Consider the following 23,110-nt stretch of genomic DNA (forward strand, 5'->3'; position numbering starts at 1 on the left):
CCCACCTTCAGGGACTCCTCGTGCAGGAAAAGCTGCTTTTCCTTCAGTCCCACCTTGAGGAACTCCTCATTCCCAGAAAAGCTGTTTTTCCTCCATTCCCACCTTGAGGAACTCCTCACTCCCAGGGAAAGCTGTTTTTACTTCAATTCCACCTTCAGGAATTCCTCACTCCCAGGAAAAGCTGCTTTTCCTTCAGTCCCACCTTCAGAGACTCCTCATTCCCAGGAAAAGCTGCTTTTCCTTCAGTCCCACCTTCAGGGACTCCTCATTCCCAGGAAAAGCTGCTTTTCCTTCAATTCCACCTTCAGGGACTCCACATTCCCAGGAAAAGCTGCTTTTCCTGCCCTCACATTTCCATGAGCACCTCATGAACCCAAATCAGTGACAGGAACTAAAGCAGGTGGGGGAGATCTGCTCCTCCCAGGACAGCCATGGGATGAAACATAAAAAAAAAAGGTAAAAAAATAGAATAAGTGCTTCAAGCCCAGGAATAAATGTTGGGTTCACAAGGACTGAGGCCACACGTGGTGACAGTGGAGAGCAGAGAACACTCTGCACACATTGTCACCAGTGCAGCTCCTCCATGGAGAGGGGAAAGCCAAAAGACAGATAAAACACAGGGACAAAATATCTTGCAGGAATGATGAACCAAGCTGAGCCAAATACTTTCTGTATTTATATTTCCCTCACGTTTTATCATTTTACAAGTTATTTGTTTCACCAGAAAGGCCCCAGAGCAGGTCTGACTCTTTCAAGAAGCATTTATAATGTGGGTTTATCCCAATTATCCCAATGCTACATCAAAGACCAAGGAAAACACTGTTCAAACCCTACCTGCCCATCCTGACCCACGTGGACTTGGTGGATCTGCAGGTTTCCCTGGAAAAGGAGATAACAGACAATCAGCACAAGTTTGGGATTTCAAAACTGCAAAAAATCTGCTTCAATCTGAAGGAGAACTGTGAATTTTGAAGGTTCTTTTGGCAATCCAGCTCCAATCAGCCTCAAAAGAAAGGAAGTGTTTCACACCCAGTGTGTTTTGCTTTTGGAAGTAACTGTGTAATTTATTTTTATGCAAAATTTTTCTGAGGTACAATTTTTGGGTTTCCTTCTTGATATAAAACTGGAAATGGAAGCCAAACCCTCACTAAGGCAGAATTAGCAACAGAACCCTTTTACAGTGTTGCAGAGCTATTTACTATTTGCTTTTGATTTTATCCTCGTTCCATACTGAGGAGCAACACAGTTCTATTACAGGAATTACATCTACTAGCAAAAAAAAATCTCAATAAAGCAAAGTATTTTAAGGGAAACTGTAGCTACGAAGTCGAATAAGGAAATCTTTATGAAAAGCAGTTTTTATTCATGTGCTCAGATGTCTTTCCAAAAGTACACTTGGATTAAGGAAAGGCAGCTTCCCAAAAGAGCCTTGCAGTGAAACAGCACATTTTGGAGGAGAAAATCTCAATTTTTGTGCCGTTTCTCTTGCTGGCAGCTCCCCTCTCACTTGTGTACATTGTCATCAATTTAAAACCAGATGTTTTCATCTGTCAGGGACAAATGCAGCCTTGAAAGTCCCACAGACAAGAGGAGCCAAAGGATCTGGGGGATGCTGGAACCTCAGGATCAATTCCAACAACCTCTGCTGAATCATCAGTTTTTTTAGTGGCTCTTTACCCAAAAACTCCTTCAGCTTTATGGCAGCACCACACAGCAGAGCCAGGATATTTTAATCCTTTCTTCTTTCTCTCAAGGCCTGACAAGCCCTTCAAAGGACAAGCCTTTAACTACAATATTTATAGAATTTTTATGATAATATTTATTCTCCAGTAGCTGCCTGTGTTAACAATATTCCCTCACAAAGTGGTTTTATGAGCTGTGATTTGGGTTCTTTGGACAGGGATTAAACTAAGCCAGGCAGATCCACTTCCCAGTGAGGGAGAAACCTTGACAGGGAAATGGGACAGATTCAAATTGTTGCCTGTATTAATGTTTAACCTGATTTTTCTATTCCTTTTTCAATTAAACAAAGGCACAAGGAACATCATTGCAGTTTCAGCAGTCAGGAGCATCAATATATTCTTAAATAACCAACAACTGCAGCAAATGCACAGGGAAATCCATCTGGCTGCAGAGCTGCTTTGAGCCCAAATTGGAGGGTTTAGGATTGAGTTGAGCCATTTCCATTCATCCACATCCATTCCTCCATCCAATTCCACTGAACTATTTTTCTGGAAAAAAATTAAGCAATGCAAACACTGTAGTGCCAGACGAGTTGGTCAGGAATGAAGGGAAGTTCATTCTGGAATATCTCATTATTACAGGGAGGCTGAAGGTTTCTCCAGCTCCTGTTCAACAACTAAAGGCACTGAGTGTTCTGGGCACAGAAACCTAAACAGTTTAGGTTCACAAACCGAGACAGAATAATTTCATTTTCATGGCAGTGCAAGCACCTAGATGGTTTCCTATCAGACTCTGTAAGTACTAAATTCCCAAAGACCATCAGCCTTATGGAACAACTAACACCCACTGAGATGTCTTGGCTGGTGAGGGAGGGAAAAAGAAACCAAAATAATCAAAATAAAAGAAATAAAAATAACAGTAGAAATAAAATCAGAAATTAAACAATTAAATTTTTAATTTAGGGCTCCAGTCCCACCATCAGGGCACCCAAGCTGTGCTCACCTCGCTGTCCTGGGTGATCTGGACCTGCTCCCCCTGGGGCACCTGGGCGATGTGGAGATGGCCCTGTGGGATCCACAGCAAAACAAAACACCAAGGAGCATCAGAGGAAAAGCACAACTGCAGCAAGCAGCTCCTGCCTTGGAGCAGCAGAGTTACATGGAGGGAAGGAAAGGCTCGTGCAATGAAACCATTGGAGGGAGGTTTAAAAAAGGGAAAGTGCATCTGCACTGCCCCACCTTGTGGGAAGGAAAAGCAGAGGGGTTTGGGCCAAAGAATGGCTAATTTCCACTGAGGGGAAGGAAAACAGGCATCATCATAATTAATAATATTGAATAAATCTAGTTTTCTTTTGTCTTTTTGATTGGTACTCAAAGCCTGGGGCTGACTTGCTTTGTAAATTGAAACTTGAATTTAAAGACCTTGAAAAGTCAGTTTTTAAGACAGATATGCCAACTTTAAATATCACCAAAGTGAGGTTTCCAAAGGTAGCTTTATCCTCCTGTTTGTGCACATCCACCCACACCAGGCTGAGGACTCTCAGCTGCTGGGACTGGGCAGGAAATGTTTAATTTGAGCAGTTATTATTGGTTATTATTGTTATTATTGGTGACAATCTGCCCTAATGGCTCTAATCCTGTCCATTTGGTGCTGCTGACCATTCCCACCACTCCAGCCTGGTTTGATCCCAGCATGGAGAAGAGTGGCTGGAATTCCTGGTGCATCCTGCCCAGCCCAGCCACTGTGATTTACCTGGGGGGGAGATTGGATTCTAAATAACCTCCTGGAGGTTTTATAAAGCTTTGTGTTCATTTTAATATGCCTGCATGAGATTAAAGATAATCAGCTGGAATTCTGTCAAAGGCCCCTCTGATTTTATAACACAAGAACAATTGCCTGTGATTTTCAAAGACACACAGATCCCTCTATTTCCAACAGTTTCATTTCCTTTGGAAGGAAACTGCTATTTATAGGGAGCAAAACCACACTGCAAGTGTCCCTCTGACAATAGGGGCTGGATAGAAAATTAGAGCACTGCCCAGCCCAGGGGGAGATTAAAATCACTTTGCCTCCTTCACATCAAACTCTCAGGGCTCCTGGGAAAAAGATGGAAGGTTTAGAAGATCCATTTATAGTGGGTTTTTTCCTGGATTTCACCATTTGAGGGATAATTAATGTGTCCAGATCTTTTAATGAGGCAGATTTTCATCACTTGCATCTATAAACAAAAGCATTTGTTCGAATAAAGTGATATATTTAATAGAATTTTCCCTTCTGGCTTGTCTTTCATGACTTGAAAAATACTTTTCAGTCATCAATTGAATCTCATCCAGAAGATCCACTTTTAAAATCTACACAGAAACCAAGAGACAAAGAAATTCCCAGGATAATACTGCAAAGTTATGGCAAAAGTGAAGTGGAAAAGGAAGATTTCCACCCAGTTCCTGCACAGAGAGAAACATTGCACTGAGGACACTTTTAAAAAATAATTTGAATTTCAAACAATCCTAGTGGTGTCCTGTGGGACACAAGAATGAAAGCGAAGGTGGTTTTTTTCAGAGTACACTAAAACCACACGTAAAAATCATCAGGCCTGAGCTGTGGTGGGAGTGGCAGCCTTCAAAAATGTCAATATTTCAAATTTTCACTGATAGACACGGAGCTAAATGAACACACGTGGGAAGGACTCACTCCCAGATGCTCACAAACGCCTGAGAATGCAGTTTTGCAGAAAAACAAACACAGAAATGGGATTTTGCTGTGGAAGTCACACCAGAACTACCTTGAAGTGTAAATCACACACTGAGTGACCAAACAGCCGGGAAAAGGTTGATAATTCTCTATACAACAATCAATGTGCATTAATTTGCAATGATTGAGCAAATCCTGCATGGATTTGCTCCAATTTTTGCTCCAATTTTTGCTCCAATTTGCTCCAAAAACTCCGATTTTTTTTCTTTTTTTTTCCCCAACAAGTCTCCAGTGTTTATTTTCTGGAGCCCTGAAGTGGTTATGATTTGAGAACCCAACGTGCAGGGAGGGATGGAGGGAGGGAGGGAGGGAGGGATGGAGGAAAAGCTGAGCACATACTACTTGCACTTGTCCATCCTCTCCGATCTGGTGGATCTGGACCTGCTGGGCGTTGGCCAAGGCGTAGTGCAGAGCCTGAGGTTGGCTCTGCTGCAGCTCACTGGAGGCTGACACTGAGCTCTGGGATCCCTCTGCAAAAAAAAACCCACCAAAATGTAGGTTTAAAATTCCAAAATTTGAGCCCAAAATTCCCAAGTGGCTCCTGCAGAATGCCCTGGGTGTCTGTCCCGCCCTGTTCCCACAGCACTGCTGGAATCCCAAAATCTTGGGATGGTTTGGGGTGGGAAGGATGTTAAAGCTCATCCCATGCCAGGGCAGGGATCTTGCACAGCCCAGGGTCCTCAGGAGTGAACTCAGGGCTCTCTGTGCCCATGGAACTTTTTACTCATAAATCAATTTAGTGCAACTGAGGGGAAAAAAATCAATCATCAACTTAACCACAACAAGAAATCCACCCAGCCTATGATCCTGCAGCCTTCAGGAGACAGGAACCCACAGAGTCTGGGTTTCCATCTCTACACAGGTGTCTCCAAACCTCCAAAGCAGATTAAAGATGAATAATTTTAATAATAAATCCCAACACCACTCAAGGAGTGCAGGCTAATGAGCACAGGCTGTAATATCCACCTACTGCTGCCTCTTTATCCTGAAATACTGATTGCTAAGGGACTGAAAGTAAAAACCCCATCAACATATAGGGCTTATGGTTATCATTACATTGATTAGTTGTTTTAATTTGAGATTTTTGGATGGGATTCCCTGTTCCAGCACATAAAATTTTCCATTGAAAGCAGATTTTGTCATTCTTTGCATAAGATACAGTGGTTAGTGTTAACATGCAACCAAAAATTTTATGCAGGCAAATAAACTGACTTCCTTTTCTTTGGGCTGCCTTCCAAAGCCCTGTTTTTAATATATAATGTACAAATGTCCCAGAACACTGCTTTATATTGAAAGCATGAGCCAGAAATGTCCTCAGAGAACACTCCTGAGGTCAGGATTTTTCATTTGTTATTGCTCTCCAGGCCTCTGTACCTAGATGGAAAGATGGAATCACCTACAGCAGATTCCATGTCTGCAGAGGAAAACACTTCAGGAACAACATTTAGCACGTCCCACAGAATGGTGTGAACACTCTGGGAAGGATTTAGTCACTTCATTCCTCTGAGGAACAACAACTGCAGGGATATTTGGGTTTTCTACTCAAAGAGCTGAGCGTGGTAAAAATCCAATGTGAGAGCACAGAGCTGCAGGAGTTGGATCCGTGTGGGTGGACAGAGAGCAGGGGTAGGTGGGATTTTGGGAGGAATTTTGGGAAGGAATTCTTCCCTCTGAGGGTGGGCAGGCCCTGGCAGAAGTTCCCAGAGAAGCTGTGGCTGCCCCTGGATCCCTGGCAGTGTCCAAGGCCAGGCTGGAATAACCTGGGATAGTGGAAGGTGTCCCTGTCCTGTGGCACTGGATGGACTTTAAGGTCCCTTCCAACCCAAACCATTCCACAATTCCACATTCTCAGCATCCAAATTTCCACCCAGGCACTTAAAAACCACCTGGGATTTGTGTTTTGGGGTGGATGGTTTGGTTCTTACCTGAGCCACTGTAGGAGGAGGAGGAGGGTGTTCTCCTGGAGAAGCTTTTCACAGCCAGGCTCTGCCCTCGCTGCTTCCTCCTCCAGGCTGTCCTGCACTTGGAGTCGATGCTCTGCTTGATGCGATACCAGTCTGACTCTGTGATGCCAAATTTGTAAAACAGGTGGCCTGGAATGATGGGAAAATGGGATAAAAGTCAGCACAGACCTGTATTTTCCAGAAAACACACAAGGTCACTACCACTCTGAACAGGCTCTGTACCTCTGCAAAGACCCCCAAAGCAAAGACCCCCCCAAGCACTCTGCAGTGCCATGAATTTAACAGAATTTATTCCCAGAACTCAGTGATTGTTCCTCTGCACGGTTCTGGCTGTAAAAAATGCCAGCAGTCCATGGGATTTTATGCCCTGCACTTGTATCCATGGAAGCTGCACTGCTAACCCAAACTGTGCACAACCAAGAGGATTCAGCACTGCAGAGCCAAAGCTGGAGGAATTTATTCCTCACTGATAATGCCCCACATAAATCTGAGTGTAGGAAGTTCAAAACTGCCTTCTACCGATGTAGGAAACTGCATAAAACTCCCTGTAAAGAAAAGAAATCAACTCTTCTCAAGCTCAGTTCAAAATTGATCCGAATCCAGCAAAAACACAACACAAGATGAGAATGTTCTGCAAAGTCACTCCCAGAATTCAGGCATTTCAGAGCCACAGGATGCACTTTGCAGCCCTTGGTGCTGAGGTGCCAAAGTGTTCCATAAACATGGCACTGCCTGACTCTAAAACTGGGAATTGAACTGGGAATGTTGTGCACTCTCAGCTGCTCCAAGGTCCTCCTGTTATTTCACATTTTTACCATTTCACTCTGAGCTTCTGAGGGGGTTGAATTTTCCTAAAGCACCAACAGTTCAGAGCAAAAAATTCAAAACCACCACGACTGCAGAATAAAAAAAAAACCACCTGAAAAATCCTGACATTATTTGCCCATCCAAAAAAGAGGGAGAGAGACTTTTTGTACAGACAGGACACGGAATGGCTTTAAACTGGCAGAGGGGAGAGTGGATGGGATTTTGGGAAGGACTTCTTCCCTGGGAGGGTGAGAAGACCTGGCACAGATTGCCAGAGAAGCTGTGCTGCCCCTGGATCCCTGGCAGTGCCCAAGGCCAGGCTGGAATAACCTGGGACAGTGGAAGGAGCTCCTGCCATGGCAGGAGGTTGGAATGAGATGAGCTTTAAGGTCCTTCCAACCCAAACCATCTTAGGGTTCTCTGATTCCATCGGGTTCAAACCCCCTAAATCCAACCAGAACTCTCTGAACATTTCACAGCCTCTAAACCTTCAGTAGCTCTAAACTGAGCTGTGCAGCACAGCAGCTCAACAAGCCAAGGCTGCCACGGATGCTTTTACTCTCCATGACAAAGCTTGAAGTATCTCTACAATTCTCATTTTCCTTTTCCTACGCTGCAAAGTAAAATAATCTTTTCCACTTACTGGGCTTTCCATCTTACTCTCAGATGGGCTCCTAATCCTGTGAAGGACTTGCTTAAGCTGTTGTATATAGAATCTAAAGAACAGGATATGGGCTGCTGCTGCAAGACAAATGGTTTGAAGCCTGGAGCCACAAAATTCCAGGTTTGCACAAACAAAGAGCTCTGGAGTTTCCTCTGCATTACAAATGAGCCCAGAGTCCTCAAAGCCTGAAATCTGCAGGATCTAACAGAGCCAAGTGGAGAACTGGATCTCTTAGGGCATCGGTTTTTAAAATAAAATTTATTTTTCAATGCTTTGGTTTTTTTGTAGGAACAATTTGAAATAAAGGAGAGAACACACAGGAGAAAACCGCTGGAATCCAAAATCCAATTCAGAAGTGCTTAAAGACCCTGAGATTTCTCACTTTTACTTGACAACAAGAACTTAGAGAATTTTCCAGCCCTGTGTGGCGTCTCCAAAATGGGAAAGGAGGAAAATGGACTGAAATTCCCAGGAGTTTCCTTTCCACAGGTGTCAGCAAAAGGAGAGCACATTCTGGGTTTCAAGGCTGAGCTCACATTGCTCAGCCTCTTCCATTCCCAATGTGCATCACCCAGAGAGATGCTCAGAAATAAATAAAAATGGGGTGGCCAATACAAACAAGTTGGGCTTTAACTCCTTCCCACCCTCAGGAGGCACAAAAGCACTTGAAGTCCACAAAAACACCACCGCAGGCTCTGGGGTTGGTTTGAAGAGAAAAGCCCATATTTCACGCAGAAGTGCATTTTAATGACTTTCATGTTGTGTGCTGCCCTGGTTAGTGGCTGAGCTGCAGGCAGAGGAAATCCCAGGGAAAAGCTGTCTGGCTGGGAATTTTAAATGTTAATCTGTGGGATATTCCAGGGTGACACTTGATTCAAAGAGAAATCAAAGGGATGGAAATGATTCAGACGAGTTTCAGGTGCAGTGACTCGGTGTGAGGAACAGGATGAGCACCAGAGTTTGGACACAAAACATCCCAAAATGCTCTCTTGAGGGAGGGCAGGGAAAGACCTCCTGCAAAGGGGAAGAGAGGAGGTTTTGATGGGATATTGGGATGAAATCCTTCCCTGGCAGGGTGGGAGGGGCTGGGATGGAATTCCCAGAGAAGCTGTGGCTGCCCCTGGATCCCTGGCAGTGTCCAAGGCCAGGCTGGAGCACCCTGGGATAGAGGAAGATGTCCCTGCCATGGCAGGGGTGGGATTGGATGAGTTTTCAATCCCTGCATCCCAACCCATTCCATGATTCCTCCTACTGATCAAACTGATCAATAATCAATGTGATAAGGAACGGCCAGAAAACGCTGGCAGAGACACCACCACCTCCATAGAGAGACCACAGCTCCAGAAAAACCACAGAAAACAGACACCAACCAGAGCAGGGCAGGGTCAGACAGGAGCATTTTAGCCTCCAGAGCCCTAAAACATCAGGCACAGATTTTCCAAGCCAGGCATCCTCATTTCTTTCCCTTAATTCATGAAATTCCCAGTGGCTGTGCAGTGGTCAGAGGTGTCAAACTGGTCTAGACAAGCAGTGCTGTCTGCAGAGATTTCTACCACGACTGCAGACTCAGTCCTGTGCAAATCAGGCATGAAAAATTAGCCCTGGAGGACAAAAAGAACTGCTAGAAAAGTGAAATGGATTTCAGATGTCAAATCCGTGCAGTTGCTATCACGAGCTGAAACGTTGTTTTACAACCAGCTCTTTAGTGAGACATTTCCTACCAGGAAAAATCTCAACCTAATGGCAGTGGAGGGGTTTTTAAGCAGATAAAAAGTTCCCAGTGCCATTAAAAATCTGATTTTACCTGCAGCAGAGAGAGCAATCCCCCAAACATGTGCACACAATAGCAGCAATGAGAGCTGCTGACTCTGCTCCCTCTCCATAAACGATCCCAGGCAGGAGAGATCTCAGCTGTCTCATTCCCAGCATGTCAAACACAGGCAGAGAAGCAGGATATTGGAAATGAGAGCTTCCACTTGGGGAAATCCATAGGAGGAAAGGCAGGAATGCTGCAGGGAGAAGGAATTTGACTTGTTTTGGACCATTAGCTCTCCGAAGCTGCATCAAACGCTGACATTTTACACAGCAGAGCATCCATGAGCCGCAGAACAGCACATAAAAAATCCATTCAGGAATATAAATCAGCACCTGGACAAAAAGACAGTATTTTGGAAGATGGATGCCCACAAAAGAAGGATAAACTACAGGACTGAGATGATTTAAGACAGGCTGAGTGTGTTTTTAGTGGTCTTTTCATGGATTGTATCTCAAAAAAAGGTGTCCTTGTTTTTAAACAATAAAGACCCAAAGTTTGCTTTTTTGGTGGGGGGACTTCACTTCCTAAATGAAACTCCACGAAAACCAGACCAGAGGCTTAAAAATAATTCAGAGATTTAATAAATGGCAGGAATTTGAGTCATTTCTACAGACCAGAGAGATCCTGGCTGCAGCGTGGGAGACAAAAAGGGCTGCAAAGAGAATCCAGGGAGACACAGGGGAGAAAAAAGGGGAAATCAAGGATCAACATTCCAGTCTGATCAAGGAGAACCTTAGGAAAAAAGCAAAAATCAGGGAAATTGAAGTCAGCTTGAAAAGTCAACAGGTGCATCACGCTGAGCTGTGCCTTCCACAGCCTGGATCAGAAACACAGGGAGAGCTTTGGGAATTCTGTAAAATGAGAAACAGCAACACAACAAGTTCTGAAAGAAATCTTTCTGTGGTTCTTCAAGAAAAAAAAAAAAACAACTCAGAAATGCAAAGGAAAAACAAGTTTGGAAATGCAAAGGAAAAGAAAGATTTGATTTGGTACAAACACAGAGATTGTGTCTGAAATGATTAAACACTCCCAAATTTTGAGAGAACCTGATGTACAAAATAAGGAGAGAAAGGGTTGGGTTTTTTGAAAACCAGGAGTAACTACAAATTAAGACAATCCCAGGAAAACAATGTCCCTGAGAAAGTAATCCTCTCTTTCTTAAAGGTCAGAAGTCAGTGAGCAGACGAAACAATCCCCACAAAACATGAAACTGTAAAGAAATCTAATTAAGAACAAATTGAGGAGGAAGAGAAGACATTTCTGAGATCAAAACCAGACATGAAATATTCCATCTTGATCCTGCATTCAGAATCAGCTCCTAAAAAACAAACTCTGTGGCAGGAGTTTCATTTGGACACTCCGAGTTTATGCTGCTTCCCATTTCCCACAAATCCCAGATTTCCTTAAAAAATTAAAAGGTAAATCATGATTTTCATGGGCTTGGCAGAGCTGAGCTGAGATGGCACAAAAATTCCCTCTGGTTTTGGTACATTTGGAAAGATGAGGGATAGTGCAGCACAGAATCCAACAGCCACATGTATAAAATACATATTTATATGAAATACAGAATCCAAGCAGATTTGGGTCACTGCTCCTTCATTTTCCAATTCCCTCTCATTTTTAAAGGCTAAAGGAAAAGTACAGGATGGGGAATTCACCATTAAATGCTTAAAATGATGGACAGAAACCTTTTTAAATGGACAGGACTAAGATGGATATTTCAGGAAACAAAGGCTTTGGCTCCTGCCTGCTCAGAGAGGAGAAGAGGCTTTGATTCCCAAAGGAATTCCCAAAGGAATGACTCTTTGGTGCTTTGGCTCCCCAAATGCATTTTTCCTCAGCAGGGTCACACATTTGGAGTCCTTTGGATGAAACCAAGAGCACATGACAGCAAAACCTGCTGTTCCAAACACTGGGGGGGCAGAGGAGAAGCTGAAGCACCTCTGGAGCTCCTGCTGGAGCCTCCAGGCTTTGATTCTCCCAACCTCACCCAGGGCTTGCCCTGCCCAGATTGAAACCATTTGAAAGAGGAGTTGTTTCCTCCTTGGACAGCTGGGGGATGATCTGCACAGCTGGGAGGAACTTCCCCTCCAAAACTGGGGATGGTTAGGTTTGGGATGCAGGAGGGGAGGGCAGCATCTCCTCCCTCATGGAAAATTTATGGGATGGCAGAGCCTTGGAGGAATGTCACCTTCCTGGGAACATCCATGCTGTCACCAAAACATCCCTTTCCATGGCATTGTGCTCAGCCACAGCACCCAAAAAGACAGGAGGAGCTGCTGGGAACTTGGAGAGAGGGAGGAGGGAAGGCAAATTCAGCTACCAAGACATTACTCTGTTCGTTAATATTTATTTAGAATATTTGCCTGAACATTTCATCTTAAATCACCTAGTCAGAGGAGACATGAAAACTCAAATAATTTTAAATGTCTTTGTTCTTTCAATTGAAAGAACCCTACCAGAAGTTTCAAAAATAAAAAAAAATTAAAATTAATTAGGTTCTAGGATCTCCAAATTGCACCAAGGAATTCTGTTCCAGAGCAGGAGAGATCCTACACTCAGTCCCACCTCACTACCTCTCTGGAAAAGCAGCCAGGCTATCTTTGCCTATTTTACAGAGAGCAGGACCTGTTTTATTCTGATTTATGGAAGGAGCCATCAGCATTCAAACATTGCCATCTAGTGGGGTGTCAAATTCCCAGGCTGGCAGGAAAAGATGGATTTTGATCTGTTCCTGGGTTTGCTCCATCCCAACTCCCAGAGGACACAGAGAGAGCTCAGGGAGCTGCAGGACCAGAGAGGGGCTGGGAAATGGGGGCAAGTGAATTTAATTAATTAATTAATTACTGCAAAACTAATTAATCACAGAGTATCTGTGATGTTCCTGGCACACACATTCATGGAATTCCACAGCCATACAACATTCCCAGAGGGATCCTTTGATCCCAGTGCCTTCTTGGTGACAGAACATTAACAGCTGCACAAATGGAACTGTTTAATACCCTGAGTATAATTATTATAAATGAATCAATCAACCCCACAAGGAAACAATTCTGGACCAAATCAGAGGGTTTGTAATCTGAAAAAAGCCTTCCTGTTCTCTACTCCAGCCTTGCTCCAGGTCCCAAGTTACACCAGAGTTACTCCAGTATGATGGCACTGAACAAGTGACATTTGCTTCTATTTTTTTTCCCATCATTTTTAAAAAATATCCTACATCATTTCTATTTTATCCCCCATTTTTAGGAGAGGAGATGCTGCTTGTTGCTTCTGTTCCACTTGGAATGCAGAGCTGGGTTGGATCTTCAGCCCTGATAGAGGTGAGCCTTGCACGTCTCACCTGAGGTGTGAATTATGAACAGCCCAATGCTCCTTGCTGCCATCAGGGGCTGTGAATACAGCAATATCTCATCTAATAGTGATAACAATCTGCTATCCAATGACCTCTGAAATCCATGCAAACTCTCTGGGTTACCATTCCAAAAACACTTAACTGAGTTACAATAGTTGCAGCAGAAACTTTCCTAAAGAGCTCATCTTCACATCCCCCAGTTTGCCCTTTTTTCCTTTATGCACTCCTGAAACAACACTTCAAGCCCCTGAAAAAGCTGGTTTTACATTCCCAGCTGCACAGGGCTGTTTTCAGCTGCCTCTCCTGCAGTGAAGACCTGCACACTTCAGCACGTACTTGAACTAAGTCTGGCCAAAAGGGAAAAGCACTGAGGGGTGGAAGGAGCGTGGAAAGAGATGGTCCAAGTGACCTCATCCATTCATTTGGTGTTTTCTGGAGAGCCCAGAGCTCACAAGTGCCTGACTGCACATCACACACAATCAACTCACACACAGCAGTGGGGACTGACAGACTCCACTGCTGCTTTTCCAAGAGTGGAAAATGTAATTCCTCACTTGGATAATGCAAGAACAACAAGAGAAGCGTGAGGAGGAGACAGAAAACAGACAATTAATTTTCTATCCCCAAAATTGCTGCCTGTTTTGCAGTTCATTAACAAGAGCCGGCCAGGAAAGTAATTGAAATCCACAGAAGTGCCCAGGAAAGAAGCAAACTCCAGGCAGCCCTGCATTCCAGCTGAAAGCAAGTGCCAGCAGTGATGCCATGGATGAGAACTGTGGTGCTGAGATAAACTCAATGGGTTCTCCCATTATCTTCGTGCCTGGCCTCAAAGGAGGTTATCAGTGCCCTCCATGTGGCAGCATTTCATTGACTGACAAAGCAGCAGCTCTTTGGAACTGCAGCCAGGCTCGTGCAGCTCGGAGGAGACAACGTGGGAGAGCAGCAGCAGCACGAGGTCCTTCCTTCCCCAGCCGGCTGGACCAACAGGAATGACAGCTCTTCAGAGAGGAGAAAAGCCCAACAGAAAGGATTTCTTTTCCTTCGTGCTTTTTAGAGATGTGCTGAACTCTCAGACTTTGCTCCTGAGGGGGAGAGAGTTCAGCAGCTCTGCCTCCTCTCTCCCCCATTTCTGTCCCTCACCACAGTCATGGACTTCCCAACAAAGCCCAGCCCAGCTTTGCTGGCACTGCCAGGGCGAGGAGAGTCCTTGGCAAGGCTCAGAGTTGAGGTTCTGAGCAGCACAAAGCTCAGCAGGACCTGCTCCAATCCCCTCATCTGCCACGGGCACAGTGCTGCAGAACTGGGCAAATTCTACTCAGTTTTTACTCAAATAAACCTGAACTGCCCCTAAGCCATCTAGAGGAGGAGAAATGTCCCCCAGCATGTGACTGGAGCAACCTGGTCTAGTGCAAAGTGTCCCTGTCCATGCAGGGGGCTGAAAGGACTGATTTCAGTCCTTTCCAAAGCAAACAATTCCAGGGCTCTATGATAACACCACAGGAACAGGCTGAAGTCAGTCTGTATTTCCCAGCCTGTGGTATTTATCACTGGGAGAAGAAAATGCTGGCCAAAAGTATTTCCAGGGACCACAAGATCAGCTCATCCATCAGCTGCAAACCACAGGACTCCTGTTCAGGCTACCATGGCTTGGAAGAGGAGTTGTTATCCTACAGAGTGAGGGAACAGCAGCTGCACTCAACAGCTCAGGGATCTGCAGGAAATTCCTGGTTGAGCACTGCCTCTGTCCCTCAAACCTCCAGAGTATCCATGGCTGATTCCTGAGGTAGCTGTCTGTCAGGGGGAGGGATTGAAACAACAATTACCAATTTCCAAATCACAGAAATCCATCAGTTTTGAGTGCTGATGAAACGTTAAAGACGGAGCACAAAATGCCAATTTGGATCATTTTTCTTGAGGCTCCCCAGCAGTCTCCAGATGGAATCCAAGGTCTGGATCACATCTACAGCTGCTGATCTTCCAGACTGTAGCATGGAGGTGTTACAGTTCTAAACCATGGGGTGTTATTAAATACTCCAACAGCCACGGACTTGTGGGATATTTAGAAATGAGACACGAGAAGCCCAAAATTATAAACAGGAAATGAAAGGAAGACAAAGAAAACGCAAGAAAAACCTGTACAAATATAGGAAATAAGGAAAAATCAGCAGAGTTAATCAAAATGTAGTAAAAAAAGGCTTTTTGAAATGGAAAAGTAAAAGAACAGAAGATCCTGATGCCATTCTGTATTTCCAGTGCATGGCCTCAGTAACTGTAATGTTTGTTTCGAGCACCTGAAGGGAAACAGAGGATGGAGAGAAACTATTTACAAGGGATGGAGGGACAGACACAGGGAATGGCTTCCCAGTGCCAGAGGGCAGGGATGGATGGGATCTTGGGAAGGAATGGATTTCCCAGAGAAGCTGTGGCTGCCCCTGGATGCCTGGAAGTGCCCAAGGCCAGGCTGGAGCACCCTGGGCCAGGGGAAGGTGTCCCTGGATCATTAAGGTCCTTCCAACCCAAACCACTCCAGGACTCCATGATAAAACATCCTATAAAACAGCAACCAGCCTGGAGAGTCTCGTATAACAGCTCCACCATCTGAGCTCCCAGCTCATCCATGAGAACTTCCTGCCCTTCCTCCAGCACTTCCAAGCAGGATAATCCCCAAGAAGGATGGAAATGTGATCTATTTGCTGTTTATCCTGCACTGTTATAAAGATCAACCTCTCCACGACAAGCTGGAGCAGCAGTGCTGATCTCCCCCACATCCTCCCCAACACCACTGACAGCTCAAACTGGCCCAACCTGCCTGAGCTTAGCGCTGTAGAAAACAAATATATATATTTATATTTCTCTCTCCATACATAAACTCATCTCCCTGACAGCAATTACCCAGCCCAATGTGGTTCCCATTAAGCAGCCGTGTGTGGGCTGCAGCTCCAGAGCTGGTGTGTGGATTTTTGGGAAGCAGAGCCAGTGTTTAATTCCATTTGGCCTCTGCTGAGGACACAGCTCCTTTCGGAGTGTATTAACATCTCTTTCAACTCCTGCAGTAGGAAAAGTGCTCCCATCCCCACTGGAAGCAATGGTTTATAGAACAGGAACACCAAGCTCGGAGCAGGGATTGCTTTCTGTGCTGTGTTTTTAATTGGGGCTGAAAAAGTGAAGTTAGTCGGCGTTTGAAGCAGAAAATGCATCATTTTGGAGTTAAAAATCAGATTTTATCATTAGGTGTTCCCAGCTAACGCTTTGGTTTATGGTATTTAAAAGACAGGGATGTACTCTGGATGAAATTGAAGGGAAAACAGGGAAATTCACTCTTCAAAGTAGTCTTGGAAGCAGATGGGAAAATTCACCAAAATTTTTCACCACAGTTTCCTCCCCTCTGTGAGCACTGGAAGGTTTGCATGGGGGATTTATGTTTTTGAGGATTTTTTTCAGCAACAATCCTGTCCCTAACACGGAAGTTATTTCCATAAATAATTCCCTAAGCAACAGATACTGTCTGGAACCAAAAAAAAGAGGATTTTTAGGGTCTAATAAGACAAATGAACTGAGAGCACAGATTCCCCTTAATGCAATTAATGATTTTGGATCTCCTTCCTCCACCCAACCACAAATCCTGCATTCAATTTGGAAGTTCTGATCTTCCATTCTCTTGGAATAATTAACCAAACCTGACAAAGAAGTGGGAAAATGATTGGTGGGATTCTGCAAAAACCCATGTGGAGAGCAAGACGTTTGCACAGAAATGATCCATAAAGTTAAACACACTAATATATAAAAATACACATTATATATATAAAATATGTGTCTATATATAAAAATGTGTATATGTGTATATGTATAATGCTAGTTTATTTTCACTTAATTACTTAGATTATTTTGAAGAATAAGGGCCACTAATAAATTTTCTTTTCTGACCTTCAGAAATCCCCTCTCCATTTTTTCCAGCGTGCCATGGAGAATCATCTTTTCTATTATACCATTTCTTATAACTGCAAAATTCTGAATTTGGGAATCTGTTTTTTCCAAACTCACTCGTGGAAATTGCTGTAAAATCTCCAAAGAGCTAAACCTGTATTTTCTGTTAGGCAAAGCAAATTACAACTGAGGATGTTCTTGTATCATATTTCACCAGCAAATGGTTCCATTTTTAGTAGGGCTGAGGTAATCAGCCCTTTAATGACAGAGATTGTGTTTAAGTCATTCTGGTTTCTTGCCCAAAAACTCTCCTCAATACCATTGCCACCCCACAAGCAAACTCCTACCACAAATGAAAATGTAGACTTCCAAAGAGAAACTTTCCTCTCTTCTTGTGGTAAACCTTCTGCAGAGCATCAAGAATTTTTAATAAACACATATCTCTTCGTTTTCTATACTTTCTGCATATTATACAAAATACTTTTTCTATTAAATACAGATTTGCTTGGTGGTTTTCTTATGAGGGAAAAAAAAAAGGATGGAGTATCTTTCCACTAACAAACTGCAAGAAACTTGAACCGAAAGGAAAAAGAAAATCCTTTCTATTTCCTTGAGCTCCTCTGGCTGTGATTGGCACGGGTCAGGCTGATGACATTGGATTTTTCATTTCTGTTTGAATTAAGGCATCAAAGCAGGGCTGCTGAGAGCAGAAACAAATCCCACTGAGGTGGTTCCCATGCCAGGGCAGCTCGGGTTTGGGTCAATTTTCTGGGCCAACACTTCATGGATGAAAAGCAGATGTGTGTGGACTGGGAAGGGGATCTGGGATGGCAGAGCTGTTCCCAGTCCCCAAGCCCAGGATGAAATCATGGCACACATGAACTCAACAGGAGCTCTGCCACTGAGCTGAGCATGGGCAAAATCCCATCCTCCACCACAGCACATTCCTCACCAGCCTGCTGGGATCCAACTCCACTTCCACTTAATTACTGCCAGTGATGACACATGGAGTTATTAAGTGAAATCATCATTTCTGGACCACTGTTCTCACTGTTACATTTGCTGCTCCATCAAGTGTTCATGTGTGTTTTCTTCACTGGTTGCCACAGGATTCTTGGTCCTTGCTGGTAGCAAATCTCAAGAACCATCAACAGTTCACTACCCAAACCAGTCTGCCTGGCCAGATCCCCACAGGGTCTATTTTTTTTCCAGAAATCCCTCATTTTTTATGGCCTGGCTCCCAAAAGAAAGCAGCCAATATTAGGAAGGGATGAAGCTGTTTCAGATACCTGGATCCCAAATCCATGCTCAAGCCATCAGACACTGATTGAGAGCTCTGCTGCTCATGATCCCCTGCTCACATCTGTGCTACTCCAGACCTTCTCCAGCTGCAGGAATCACTTCCATAATCCAATTTCTTCATGGCCAGAATGCCTCACAGCAATGACATAATCCCCAGCTTGAGCAGCTGGTCACATGGACACATTCCTTCCCCATGCTCACACTGGCAAACATCTCATCTTCCTCCACGACCAGTTACAAACTGACCCATGTGATTTGTGCTCTCAGATTTAAGGGATGGGAAAAGAACTGCCTGGGAATTGCTTTAACACTGGAGCAAGAGCCATTTCTTTGTGTTTCTAAAGGCTCTCAACAAAAATCCAAGTTTTAAAAAAGCATGGGGACAATATCGTTGGCACTGGTGAGATCAACAGACATAATTAATTTGAATTACCACCTCTCTTAAAAACACATATTTAATATATTTGCAGAAGAAGACAGAAGTGTTATGCTTCAGGTAAATGATGAGGCAAAAATTGCCCTAATGCAGCCACCTGAGTGGGTTAGTTTTGGCTACCAATTTCCCCAAAACAGCCTGAAAACCACTGGAAACAACAGCAGGAAAAGAGGAATGTGCTTCCTGCCATCATCAAACACTGCTCACATTCCCTTCCCTGTAACTTCTTCAAACACCACCCCAAATAAGCTCTCACTGCTGTGATCCTAAGCCTTACCTGGCATTTCAAGTTGGTAATTCCATACAAAACTCACCAGTAGAATAAGTTATTCCCTCTCCAGGCCTACTGGTGACACAAAATGTGACTATAAAGAATCTTTCAGCAACAAAACTCCTGGTTTGTTAGAATCCAGTCCAAGGCTCATTCCTGGCGCTGCCCAGACACCCCAACAATCCCAGCCTGTCCTGGCAGTGCTGTCCAAACACTCCTGGGGCTCTGGGAACTGTTCCCTGCTCTCAGTGCTCAACCACCACCTGGCAGAAGAACCTTCTCCCAATATCCTGGTTACCCTAATTTCCTGGAAATCAAGGCCAGGGAACAGCCTTGGCTGTGCTCAATGTGCTCACTAGAAGTCACCACACCAGAACACGATGCGCACGTCCAGATTCCCCTTTTCATTTCAAACCAGTGGCTGTGCCTTTGTTCTATAGGAAACCACATCTGATTCCTTTTAAATGAACAAATATTGGGCCTTTAGCACAAGTTATATCAGTTCATTGCTCCATAACAGCTTAAATAATCCAAAGACTCGTGCATATGGAGCAGACAGAAATCCATCGGCATCGTGCGCATTCCTGCTGTGAATCCACAGATTTTATGGTCCTGAGATTGCAAACTTTTTCCATCACAGTCTCAGCAAGTCTTTTGGAAAGACAGACATAAACGGCAAGTCAAAAACTAGGGTTCAAAACCATGCTGGTTTGAGCACTTGAACAGTATTGAAATTCATGCTACTTATTATTCCTACAATATTTACTACACTCACAGCTGCTGGTTGCAAAGAACTCAGAATTCAGAATAAAAGACTGAGGAATTTCTGATGAATACCCACAAACTTTAGTCAACCAGCCTATTAGGATTTCTTCCTAAAAACCCTGAGCATTCTTCATAAACAAAAGCCACCAGAACACCTCAACATGCATCAAACACACTCTTCAAATTTCATTTAATACATCAGTTTATCCACACCCTTAAGTCCCAAGTGTCACTCACAGCGAATGCCGTAGATCATGAGAGGATCCAGCTGCTTCTTGCCGTGCTTCCCCTGTCCTGAGAGGTTGGAGATGGCCTGGATCTCCCTGTGGAAGAGGTAGTCCAGCAGGGTGAGCGCCATCTTCTCGGCGGTGCGGCAGTTGGTGCTGATGTGCAGCATGTCGGCGGGCGTGATGGGGCAGCGCACCCTCATCTCGGGGTTGTTCTCGTCGCCCAGCCACGTCCCGTTGGGGTAATCCTCTGCAAACACACATGGGGACAGCCTCAGTGAGGAGGGAGGCTTGAGGGACACACAGAATTTCCTAATGTGGCATGGTCTCCCCCCCAGCTTGCTTCCTGGTGTCCAGGAGCTTCCCAGCTGAGCACAGCAGGATTGCGAGATCGGCTACTGAGAGAAAGAAACCCAAACTCACAGCAGTGACCAAAAATGACTGTCATTCCCATTCTGGCTCACACAGGAATTGCTGCAGCCAGTCCAGATGTCCAGCTCACCCTCAGAGATCTCTTTTATTGAGAAACCACTCCAGTCCCAGTGTTCTCATCCCCTAAAAGGGAAGGTTGCTGCAACTCTGGGATATTCTCAAAGCACGGCTAACTTCACGCAGCCAACAGCTTTGAACTTTGTTCTTGCCCCAAACTTGTTCTTGTTCTTCCTTGAGAAGAACCTTGTTCTTCCCCATGGGATTAAAACAAGGCTAAGTAAAATTATAGATTTAAGAAATGATAATCAATAGTGAACAATAACTTGTTAAATCATTTAAAAGGAGTACATCAAGGAATGACAATCATTTAAGATGTAGCCAGAGATCCCAATCAAAATTTGGGTCTTCAAATTTACTGGTTACATCATTCTCTAAATAACACTTTACCAAGGAACAGGCCCAGCAGAAAGCTAATTAATCAATCACTAATCATCTTCCCTTTGATTCAAATATAAGACCATCAGCAGCACAGTTATACCCACCTACACACACACTCTATGTATTAAGAAGCTTTTTTATGTCTTTCCCAGTTTGTCAGGTAAAAAAAAGGAATACTAGGGATTTAATTAAATAAAGAAATTAAATTCAAAGGAATACTAGGCTCTCCCTTAAATGAACCTGTGCAGACACTGCCAAAAGTAGAGGATTCAAGACTAACCAGAAACTGGACCAGAGCTCAGGATCAATCCCCACTCAGGTGGAAGACAGAACACAGGACTGAGGATGAGACTCCCATTCCAGATATAAACCAAACTGCCAGAATTCCTGACAGTGCTAACAGGATCTGGGTAGAAAACCACTCCAGTAGTATTTCCACGTCCACTGACATGGACCATTTGGATTTGATTTCTGTATTTGCTCAACTTTGTGCAGTAAAACAAGGTTTGCTGACTCAGGGGTCACCCAGGCTTTACAGTCATTTATAGTGAACAACACTGAGTTACATAACTTTCACTGAGAGCAGAGTTTTGTGGGATAGATAAAGTCACAAATTCCCGATTTCCGTAACCCTTCCAGTCCCCAAGGAAGGTGACAGAGTTCAGGTCAAGCAGCATCTCCTTTTCACACTGAACAGGACCCAGAGCAGGCGGCATCTGTATTTCCAAATCCTGCTCTGGGCTTTATCAGACTACACAAGCCAAAAGTACTAAATAAAATATAACATAAAAGCAACTCCAAACACTAAAAACTGCTTTTCCAGCCTGACCTTTGGGTTGAGTCACCCCAGATGTCAAGGGGAGTTTAGAGCAATGAGTAACGACAGGATGAGGCAAACGTTGGATTGTGCAATCCTGATTTATCACTGCACACAGCAGATTATCAGCTGCACCAGAGCCACGGAATCAGGGAATGGTTGGGGCTGGAAGGGACATTAAAGCTCATCCCAACCCAGCCCTGCCAGGGCAGGGACACCTTCCACTATCCCAGGTTGCTCCAAGCCCTGTCCAGCCTGGCCTTGGACACTGCCAGGGATCCAGGGGCAGCCACAGCTTCTCTGGGAATTCCATCCCAGGGCCTCCTCACCCTCACTCCACTCCTTCCTTATATTTAGTAATTTGCAAGGAAAAATATTTGTTGTTGATGTACGTAGCAACTCAACCCTCAAACCTCTTTCTGCTGAAATCAGAACTTCATACCCTGTTCTGAATATATTTTTATACCCTTGCAAATTGTTTATTTTCATTTTTTTTTAATTTGATCCTTTCCTTTTTATCCTGAGCCAGGATAGGTCACACTGGCTGCTTTCTGCTCCCAGTACCAGGTGCCATCTGAAAAATAAACGGGTTTGGATGAACTGTGCCTTGTTTTGCATGCCACTGTGTCTGGTCTCACCACAAGTCTGGTTACCATTATCAAGGAAAACAACAGGCTGTTCCTCAAGATAAATGGACTGGGTTAGAAAAATTTGGGCAGATCTGGCGAAGCAAAAACATCCCTGGATCAATGTGTCCGTTTTTCAAAGAAATTCTAGGAAGGCTGAATAAATTATCCTCCAGCCTATCACAATCTTACTTCCTTACAGCTCACAGGATTGCTGTTGGATATAGGAATTCTTATTCCTTATGGAGCACCTTTTGCCTGCAGACTTTTTTAACAAACGTTGTTAACCTACATGAACCTAAGATTTTGTTCAATTTGCAGAATTCTCTCTTTTTTTTCTGCTGGCACAGAGTCCAGAACATACTGTTTTTACCACATGCAACTGTTCTTTTATTGCTCCCAGCCTGGAAAAAAAGACATTATCTTGTTATTCTGACCTATGACCACAATCCCCCCACTAAATTATCTCTTGCATTTTCCTCCTGCTTTCAAAGTTTCAACAGAAAGGGAATTTATTTTATAATCATTTTGCATTAAGCATGACTGAAGTTAACCATGAATCCACTGCCTCATTGCAACTCCGGGAGGGCAAAAAAGCTGAATTATTCCTTATTTTATATCAGAAACATTCCTGCCAGGCTGCCAACACATCTGGCTCTTTGCAGGGAGCAAACATAAGATTGGCACCCAAAAATCTGGTGAAAAGAGGAAATCCAGGGCCAGTTCTGAGTGAGATAGAAATGCTTGGAGCTCTGCTGTGGTGTGGATGAGAGAGAATGGATAAGGAAAGAAAACACAGAGCAGGAATTGGGTGGAAATCCTCTCAGAACAATTA

At 44.1% G+C, this 23,110-nt stretch overlaps 1 protein-coding gene across 5 annotated transcripts in view; it reads right to left on the bottom strand.

Annotated features, from left to right (window-relative positions):
- BANP (BTG3 associated nuclear protein) overlaps window positions 1–23,110 on the bottom strand; it is a 103,822-nt gene that overhangs the window by 47,741 nt on the left and 32,971 nt on the right. For 3 of the 5 annotated variants that reach the window (XM_085071386.1, XM_085071384.1, XM_085071385.1), the window contains 5 exons: window positions 19,973–20,212; window positions 6,360–6,527; window positions 4,774–4,904; window positions 2,686–2,757; window positions 835–879 (listed from right to left, as the gene is read on the bottom strand). In XM_085071386.1, the coding sequence (XP_084927512.1) occupies window positions 835–879; window positions 2,686–2,757; window positions 4,774–4,904; window positions 6,360–6,527; window positions 19,973–20,212 (656 nt within the window). The remainder of the gene's footprint in view (window positions 1–834; window positions 880–2,685; window positions 2,758–4,773; window positions 4,905–6,359; window positions 6,528–19,972; window positions 20,213–23,110) is intronic. The other 2 variants (XM_085071388.1, XM_085071387.1) reach the window with 1 other exon arrangement.

Source organism: Lichenostomus cassidix, chromosome 11, assembly GCF_008360975.1.
Source record: "Lichenostomus cassidix isolate B80296 chromosome 11, HeHo_3.0, whole genome shotgun sequence".
In the NCBI taxonomy this organism is placed as follows: domain Eukaryota; kingdom Metazoa; phylum Chordata; class Aves; order Passeriformes; family Meliphagidae; genus Lichenostomus; species Lichenostomus cassidix.